Here is a 9,985-nt window from a genome sequence, read left to right on the forward strand (position 1 = left end):
AAAAAAAAACAAAAAAAATTTGGCATTTAATTGTTTTGTGTTTGTTATTGTTTGTTCTCATTTCATACGGAGCCAGTTTAAAGTCCTGGTTTTATTATCTGCGTTTCCTTTTAAACATCAACTCCTCAAACATGGCAGCTATTATTTCTTTTTCTTTTTTTAAAGTCTGGACTGACTGGTGTTTAAATGACTTCATTAAAGTTTTACTGTCAGATCAGAATCACACTTTGGGGAAGTTTGGGTCCTTTTTTTTTTTTTTTTTGCGCATTCTCGGTGAACTTTTTGCGCACACATGGAGCGGCTGCGGAGGCCGGCGGGGGCGTGGTGTGAGTCCGGACAGGCTGATGACTCTCTGGGTTCACTCATGCATGGTCACACAATGTGACAGTCCGGACATGGCTGGAAACGGGAGGCAGCTCCGTCTAAACGAGCCCCATCTCCGACTCCAAGCCGCCTCCAAAAACTGACCACAAACGGAGGAGAACCTTTTTCCTTCAGGCAGTCTGCACACAGCTGGGGAAGTCTGTGCATGAATGAGTGTGTGTGGCAGCGTTTACCAAAAAAAAAAAAAAAAAAAACAACCCCAAAACAAAAGAGAGAGAGAGAGTTGAGCTGTCAGGTTTGGGATCAGGGAGGAGAAGCCGCAGGAGGTCTCCAGCTCTTCAGCGCTCAGATGGCACCAATGATGGCTGATGGACTTGCTGTTCCTCTTTAAGTATGAAATCTCCGGTCTAAAGGTATGAAGGACAAACACTGCTCTCACCCTGTCCTCTGCTCAGCAAAGAAAACTTCTTGTTTTTATTTTTTATTTAAGTTATCAGGGAATTAACAGAAACACAAAAAGCCTGACAAAGCTTGTGGAGCTTTAAAGGGAGTCTGGGGACTCTGGCACACTCTGTATTGTCAGTCCGACAGGAATGGCTTTGTATTTGAACCTGAGTCTGTTACATTCACCACCATGAGGCTGAAATGCCACAAATACCTGTGAAATTTAGTCAGTTTGGCTCCAACAATTAAGTCATGAGAGGTCAAAAACTGCTGCAGTGTCCCCAACTCTCCGGCCCCAGGATTTATATCAGGTTTTACATTTCTCTTCACTTTTCTTCAGAGAAAACAACTGTTTGTATGTTTGCACACTTTTGAATAACAAAAGAATCAAAGTAGGCTATTATCAGAAATGTTTAACTTCTATTTCAGCTCTTAATTATCAGAATTGCTCGACTAATGTTTTTCTCTTCCAGGTGTCACACGTATTGTGAGCCCTAGTCGATGGATTTATTACCTTTAATAGAAGAATATTTTAGTAAGTTCCTTTTTTGCACTCTGTTTGTGTTGAGTTTTGAACGTGTTGCATGAATAGTGTGTAAGTCTTCAGCAAAACACACAATGAGCTGTCAAATCCAACAGATGCTCCTTAAAAACTAGTTTTACTTTCAAATATCGTTGGAAGTTTTTAAAAGGTTTCTAAACTAGTTATTAAATCTGTGACATTAAATAGCAGATGTGCCACTAAGATGATAGAGTAAAGAAGTTGATCAATGGAGTCATTTATCAGGCATATTTTTCAAACACACTCCACTTTCAGTTCATTTGATGTTTTTGAAAATACATGAGGTTTACATCGTCAGCCAAACTAATGAAGTTTTGTGAAGAAACAAACTTAGATTTTTTTTGGAAGTGAATTCTAAATAATTGGAATTAATCAACACAAAAATATGGAAATAATTATCTTTCAAACTGAAACCTCCACTTTCATAGTTTTCTAAACTTGAAACAGATGAACACATAAATATCACCAGTTTGTGACAGACAGTATTTTATTTTTATTTTTATTATCATTACTAATATTACTATTAATATCTTGTGTGATCACAGTAAGTTTGTGTTTGTGTTGATTTAGTATTACAGAGAGAGAGAAGAAAGGAGGGCAGTGTGTGTGTGTGTGTGTGTGTGTGTCAGTATTTCTTTCTGTGCCCGTGCATGTGAGCGCGTGCACGTGCCACACCAGAGCCCCATCTGGGCTAAATGCTGTTTTCGAACATTATAATGTTGATCTCAGCACATGCCTGCTGGGCAGCGGAGCGAGCAGGTGAGAGAGAGACAGAGAGAGAGAGAGAGAGAGAGAGAGAGAGAGAGAGAGAGAGAGAGAAAAGGAGAGTGAGGTTCAGTCCAACAGGTCTACAGCGTTCGAGCTGCTGAAAGGCGTCTGTGTTTGAAGGGAATTCACTGTTCAATATCTGACGCCTGCGTGGCCGATGCTGATTTCTGCTCAGCGTTTTATGAAAAAGACAGATATGTTGGATCGCAGACGCCGCCGCTCTCATCCTCGTATCGTTTTGTGTGTTTGTATGTGCAGACTGTTTAACCACGGGGTAAGGCCGGACGTGGCGGCGAATGACTTTGGGAGGATCTTTCAAAGTTTTCTTAAACTCTGTCCGTCTCTCCCTCCCGTCTCTGTCCACTCCAGCCTGTACTTTCTCTATAGGCTCGAAATCTTGAAGCATGGGCGACTGGAGCTTTCTGGGGCGGCTGTTGGAAAACGCTCAGGAGCACTCGACGGTCATCGGCAAAGTTTGGCTGACCGTCCTCTTCATCTTCAGGATCCTGGTGCTGGGGGCCGCGGCCGAAGAGGTCTGGGGCGACGAGCAGTCCGACTTCACCTGCAACACCCAGCAGCCCGGCTGCGAGAACGTCTGCTACGACGAGGCCTTCCCCATCTCACACATCCGCTTCTGGGTGCTGCAGATCATCTTCGTGTCCACGCCGACCCTCATCTACCTGGGCCATGTGCTGCACATCGTCCGCATGGAGGAGAAGCGGAAAGAGAAGGAGGAGGAGATGCGCAAAGCAAACAGGTTACAGGAGGAGAAAGAACTCCTTTACAGAAACGGTGGAGATGCTGGAGGAGGAGGCGGCAAGAAGGAGAAGCCGCCAATCAGGGACGAGCACGGAAAAATCCGTATCAGAGGTGCACTGCTGCGTACCTATGTGTTCAACATTATTTTCAAAACCCTGTTTGAAGTGGGATTCATTTTGGGCCAGTATTTCCTCTACGGCTTCCAGCTGAGGCCCCTGTACAAGTGTGAACGTTGGCCCTGCCCCAACACCGTGGACTGCTTCATATCGAGGCCCACTGAAAAGACCATTTTTATTATATTTATGCTTGTGGTGGCTTGCGTGTCTCTTTTGCTGAATTTGTTAGAGATCTATCACCTTGGATGGAAGAAAGTTAAACAGGGCATGACGAACGAGTTGAGCCCTGACCAGGAGCTGCTGCACCACGCCGATGCCGAGCCCGAGTGTTTGGCCTCGGCCTCCAGAACTGCCCCATCCAGCCTCAGCTACCCTCCCAACTACACAGATGTTACGGCGGGGAGCGGGGCGTTCCTGCCGCCCGTGCGGCCGGCGGCCGTGCCCTCGACGGCGGAGTTCAAGATGGACGACCTCCAGCCGGAAGAGTCCCTTAGCCAGCCCTCCCCCTCCTCCCACTACTACATCAGCAACAACAACAACCACCGGCTGGCCACGCAGCAGAACTGGGCCAATCTGGCCACCGAGCAGCAGACTCGGGAGATGAAGGCCACCTCCCCCTCCTCCTCTTCCTCCACCAGCAATGACAACAAGCAGCAGCAGGAGCCTGTCGATGCTGCGCTGCTCCTTCCCACCAGCAACACCGCCAGTAACACCAACATCACCAACACAACAGCCACCGCCGCCTCCAGCAGCAGCAGCAGCAGCGGCGGCGGCGGCGGCGGCGGCAGCATCCCCGGCTCTGTCTCCAACGCAGGCAGCTGGGGCGGGAGGAAGAGCGAGCAGGACGAAGGTCACGTCACCACCACCACGGTGGAGATGCACGAGCCTCCGGTGATAGTCGGCACGGACCCCCGGCGGCTCAGTCGGGCCAGCAAGAGCAGCAGCATCCGGGCCAGGCCGAACGACCTGGCCGTGTAAACCTCTTCGGCCCAGTCACGTTCCTAAACCCCCCCTGACCAACAACCTGCTTCCCCCAAACACAGCAATTCTCAGACAAACCCCCCCAACACAAACACACACATGCATAAGAAAAGACAAAGAAAAAAAGAACAGAACAAAAAAAGCAAATCACTAACACAGAGGAAGGCAAGGCGACAAGAGCAGACAAAACGTTGAGGCAAATGTGAAATGACTGAATCAGCAGCAGTTGCTGATTTTGTGCAAATCGGTGAGTTGCAGGCAAAAGTTTGTCTTAATTTATACACAAGACGCGATGATGTAGAGCAACGAAGTCAGAGGTGTTATATTGTGATTCTGCACCACCGTGTTTGGTTTTGGGAGGGAAGATTTCACGACGTCTTTCTGATGAACCTAAAGGACTAATTACTTGAAAGGGAAATCCTCATTTGTCAAAAGAACACTAACAGCATATATATTTTTTTTTATCTGGAGGAAGCACAGGTAGCTGGCACTGACCTCCAGATCACTTACTGGGATGTCAAACCAGCAGCACATGGAACATTCATGCTACAGCGATCGACCTTTCTGTAAAAACAAAACTCACCCAGGAAGTCGTTCAATCAACAAACGGTTTGTGTGCACGTGTGGCCCTACAACTCACCGATTCGCAAAGTTTGGTCTTTCAAATATCGCCATTGGGATGAAACAGATTGGGATTTTCCCAGAGTCCTCAGAATAAACCGACCAGACACAGTGTGGACGGGACGTGGGTCGAAACTGCTGGTAGAACTCGTCCCAGAAAGCAGCTGGGGCCAACGAGAGAGCTCAAACTGTTCCCACCATGTTTACAGTTCACAAAAGAGAGTCCCTCACGCCTGCCTCTGTCAGTCAACATGTCTGGAAATAAAACGACGAGATATCATACAAACACACACCAGCCAGCATCCGATATAAAGAATGATGTTATCCTCATTATTCACTCTAAACACAAACCTCCCTAAAGCTCTTTGGTCAGACTTGAAACATGAAATATTTTTATAGTTAGACTGTTGGCAGATATTTTCGCCCTCAAATCCAGGTGATTTTAAACCATCGCACCAAAGAGCAGCTCTGGGAGCGAAACGATTTTCACCGTCATTGGTTTTATTCTGAGAAGTGCTATAAAAAAAATAAAATAAAAAAAAAAAAAAACTAAAAAGGAAAACAACAACAAAAAAAAACTTCATTGAATTTTACTCATAAATTGCATAACTGTAGTAGTCAGTTTGTGATTGATAAACAGCTACGATTAAAAATAAAATAAAAAAAAACAAAAAACAGCCGAAGTATTGAAACGGCACGGCGCAGTCAAACTCGACAGCTTCTACTTTATTGTGTTCATCTTGAAATGTAGAGATCTTTAGAAACCCGAACCTTTAACTGACTCCATCAGCAGTCGCAGTCCTCCGTCTCTGTCCTGTCACTGTCATGTTTGGTTCATTCACAAACCCAGGCACTCACTTTCAAAAAGCTTTCTCTCCTTTTTTTATTTTACTTTACAACAACCTTCTTTCACTGTGTTATCCTGTGGATTCACATCTGGGGCAGGGTGGCAAGTACACATTAACACCATGTGAACACAACTAAATACTAAATATGTTTGTGCACCGTCAACACCTTTCCAGCAGTTAATGTGCAGGTTAATGCACCAGAGTGAGAACAATGTAAAGTAATACCTGTGTTTTGTTTTTTTAATGGGGCTGGGGGGTTGTTACAAATGCTACCGTATGGTTTTAGAGTATCTGTGCCCATAAAGGTTTAACGTTTCAACCGGTTTCTTACTTCAGTTGCTTAAATGGCATTTATTGACAAAGACATGAAAAAGCAGCTTTTCCCCATTTCATGTTTTTCGTTCAAAATGACAAAAAAAAAAAAAAAAAAATTGTTATCTGCATTTGTTTTTGATTCCTAAAAGTTTACATTTTGGTAGTTGATATAAAGATTTGCACATTTAGGAAAGAAAAATTGCTGTTCTACAAGGCTAATATCGGTAGAAATAGAGGAAGAAAGAAGAGAGAGAAAGAGCCCGATCTCTACGAGGAAAAAATGTCTTAAAACCAAGAAAACGCAGCGGCTCTTCACAGAAAAGACAGTGTTAAAAGAGAAATGCATTCATATCTCAAGCTCAGGTAACGACGAGTTTGAAGATTTGAAAAAGAAAAAAAAAACAAACTGTTAAAAACAGCAGCAAGAGAGGGAGAGAAGGAAAAGAGTTGGGGTATTTTTCTATGTTCTCACAGACCGGTCGGGACTCGGGTTCGACTCCACTCCTGAGACAGTGTTCGCTGGGTAGCTGGCCCTTCCCTCACCCTGCATACGAAGCCCGTCGTCCCCGTGACTCCTCCGTTTCTCTGGCTCGTCAGGGAGCAGGAACCATCTCACCATGCTCAGAACAGCGACCTGTTTTCGATGCTGTCTTAAACAAGAGAAGTGCCTTGTGTATGAATGATTCTTTTGTAAGAACAAGTTGATGTAAATGTTCATTTACCTCAAATGTTTACAAAAACTGTTACTAAATAAATTTTTTGTACCATATTTGATGTTGTTGTTGGATTTGAATCGTAGACGGGAGGAAACTCTCAGGAAACTCAGATTATGTCTATTTGGCAGAATGTGCCCGTCCTTTAAATTATAGTTCTGAGCAAACTTATCTAAAAACAAACAAAACCTGAGAAAACCTGCAGGTTAAAAGGCTCTTTGGCTAGTCCACACAAAGAATCATTTTCAGAGCCTGACGTGTTCAGGAGGTGAATCTGAGACGGCCAAAGGAGAACCAAAACAGTCTGTAAGATGTGATTTGAAATTCAGACAGAAAGACTCATCTTTATCAGCTGTTCGTTTAGGTAAACATGTTTTTAACCGTCTTTTCTATCGTGATCTCATATTTTCAGTACATCTAATTTAATATACTGTATATTGTGTGAGGATTGACAAATTACAATACAAAGATTAATGTAAATCTGTAGACCCAACTTCTGACTGGGAACGTTTTTCTCTCTCTCACTTATGTCCCGTGAATGACAAGTTTGGTTTTAGAAGTTTGATTTTAGCCGACATTAAATCCACAGAAGAAGCTGCACAGACACGCAGCTGACTGTCTGTGTCAAATATTCGTATCGCTCTTCTTATCAAGCTGGAGAAATTCAGCAGCTGCCCACATCAGCACGAGGAGAGGCTGAGTGTCGGCTCGCCTTTCCTCTCTTTGTAGACTCTTTGACCTCCGACCTCCCAGCAGCTCAGCGCCTCGCTCTGCATTCCTGCAGCCAATGTCAAAATGCCGCGCAGAGCCAGAGACGAACAGCCAAACCAGCTTCACCACCGCATCCAGAGAACGAGCGAAATATGACGGCCGTGTCAGTCTCGCACCTGAGAGCCAAATATCTATCACAAAGTCTGACAATTTTACAACACGTATCTTTGATCTTTGAGCGGCAGCAACAACAAGGAGAAACAAGTAACCAAACTTTTTCAGATGACAAAATAAAGATTGATCTCAATCAAATGTGTGTCAACAATCAGCCTGAGACGTGTTTTAATATCAGTTATACTGAAAAATAAAACTGTTTAGGCGGAGTTGGTTGTTATTAAAAAAGCGCTGGCAGTAAAATGTAATCGAAATAATTCCATGACTGTTAATATGTGTCAGTGTCAAAGTTTGAGCACAACTAAGTCGATATTTTGCGAGCTAGTTTATGATGAACCTTTTTGCTCCCGACACGAACACATGAAACATTTGACACTCGTATGCTACCAGATGTGTACTTTCTGGTAGCTGAGGCCTTTTTCATTTTAGCTGCAATGATCACCTGATTATTTAAAACCTAAAAAGGTGCTGAGTTTTTTTTTTTTTACATTTCAAACAACAAACAAGGGAACGTTGCTTAACGTAGCTTTACGAACTATTAAACTGATTAGATTTGGATGGTTTAAGGTCAAAGGTCAAGGCCCCTTTTTTTGTGCACTATACAAGGATCAAATTACTATATTTGGCATGAAATTAGCACAATGTGAACTCAGTATCATTTGATGGTCAAAGGTCAAAGGTCAAGAGTAACTGCCCTTCATTGTTGGAAGATTACTGGAATATTTCACTGTGTTTTAAATACACTTCTGGATTCAACATATTAACTTAAGTGAACTTAAGTTTCATTAACTTAGATTTTCGGTTTTCTTTCTTGTTTTTTCTCTTTGACCTTTTCTTCTGTCAAAAATACACCATAGGTGAGAAAATTAGATAAATTGGATGAAACAAAAATGGCGCACAGCTTTGGAAAGATTACTTTTGAAGGATATTTGGCATCCCGTCTTCCGACAGAGTACAGTACATGAGTGCCGAGCTCTTGGAGCCAGTGGCTGAAGAGTGATGGGAGATAGTTGATCTGTTGGCACGACTGCCTGGAGGCTTCGGCCCGTCACTCAGTGGCTCTGTTTCCACTGCAGGGCCAAACAGAGGACATTTTCTATCCAGTAAAGAAGCTCGTAATGAGAAATACTGTATCGTTTTCACTCCACAACGTTTATTTGACAGCTGAAGTTTCTTAACTACGTGATATGAAAAGCTGAGAAATTGTCTAATAACCAAGCAGCAACGCTCACTTTTACAGCTCTTATTTCAGATCTACATAATTTAATATAAATATGTAAATGTACATGAAAAGATAAAGCACCATATAGTGGTTTAAATTGTATTTAACTGCTTGACTTTTACATCTTTGGATACATTTTAGGAAGAAAAACTAGAAGATGACACGACACTACAAGGACTCCTGGTCCACAAGCGGCAGAAGTTTTAAGAGAGGTGACGTTAAGAGTTTCTAGAAAAGATGATTTCCATTTAAAAGAAAAAAGAGCTTGGAATAATCGTGAGCGTTGAGATATCAGTGTCTGAGGAAATTAAAACCAGAATAACTTTCTCATTGAATTGTCTTCATTAACTTTGTTTCAGTCTAAAATAATAATAATAATGTTTTATATATATAAACTGAACAACATTTAATGAATAAGCCAACCCATTCAGTCCCAAAGACATGATGGCCATTTTAGAGTTGCATTTCTTTTATTCACTAGGAATCATTTGGCCCCGTGAAGCCTCTCTTGGCCCTGTGAGAGTAAAACAACCAAAGACAGAGTCACCAGTCTGCAGCTCAGAACAGACAGGAGCCTATATTTAGCTTTTAATCACCTAACAAATTCACACTCAGCCCACAGCACAAATACCTCAGCCCCTCTTTATGTATTTCAGGAGTGTGATGAATCTGTTACTGGGAGGCCGGACCGCTGCCTCATGTGGAAAAATGTTGGTTTGTACCAGGCTCTTAAACGGCTGGCTGGATATTTAAAACATTAAATCATAAAAATCGTAAAATAATAAACATTGGCATCAGAAATACACAAAATACCGAAAGTGTTAAAAAAGCACCAAAGGAGTTAATGCTAATTGTCATTACTAGTGTGTTAATGTTATTTATGCTAATCTGAATAAAATATTATAATTATGCATCAATATTTGGTGATTAAGTATAAGTAACATTTATTCATGTTCTCAGCCTGGTGGAGGAAATCCTTATTTTTCTAATTTACTTTTTGAATTAGAATAAGCCTTTAAAATCCCAACATGAGCAAACTGAGGACTCAAAGTGAACTCGTTGAACCTCAGGACATTTAACCCCGTATTCTCCGATTAGAATAAATCAGCTCCACAACTCAGAAAACGATGTGCACTTCAGCAACGGCAGCAGCTCATCAAACAAATCGTCAAATATCTCAGATGCGGTTTCACCTTCTGAAAGGTGCTTGTTTGACCCCGACTCGACAAAAAGCAGAAAATAAAAGCAGCTCTTGAACGCCTCCTCATTGACACTGTACATGATGTTTGGACAGTGTGCGGCTTGTTTTGACTGTGTGTCCACAGGAAGAGGGGCAGGGCCGCACCGCGGGTGTTTCTGTATGTGAGGGGAGGTCAGCTCTGCGGGGACACCTACAGGTCAGCTGACAGTATGGACGCAGTACCCAC

At 42.9% G+C, this 9,985-nt stretch overlaps 1 protein-coding gene across 1 annotated transcript; it reads left to right on the plus strand.

The window, feature by feature from the left end:
• The first annotated feature begins 1,224 nt into the window (after positions 1-1,224).
• On the plus strand, positions 1,225-3,951 carry gja3 (gap junction protein, alpha 3). Its single transcript, XM_029529888.1, has 2 exons — positions 1,225-1,241; positions 2,502-3,951. The coding sequence occupies exons 1-2, from the start codon at positions 1,225-1,227 to the stop codon at positions 3,949-3,951; spliced, it is 1,467 nt and encodes a 488-aa protein (XP_029385748.1).
• The last annotated feature ends 6,034 nt before the right edge of the window (positions 3,952-9,985 follow it).

The sequence above is a fragment of the Echeneis naucrates genome, chromosome 21 (genome assembly GCF_900963305.1).
Source record: "Echeneis naucrates chromosome 21, fEcheNa1.1, whole genome shotgun sequence".
Taxonomy (NCBI): Eukaryota; Metazoa; Chordata; class Actinopteri; order Carangiformes; family Echeneidae; genus Echeneis; species Echeneis naucrates.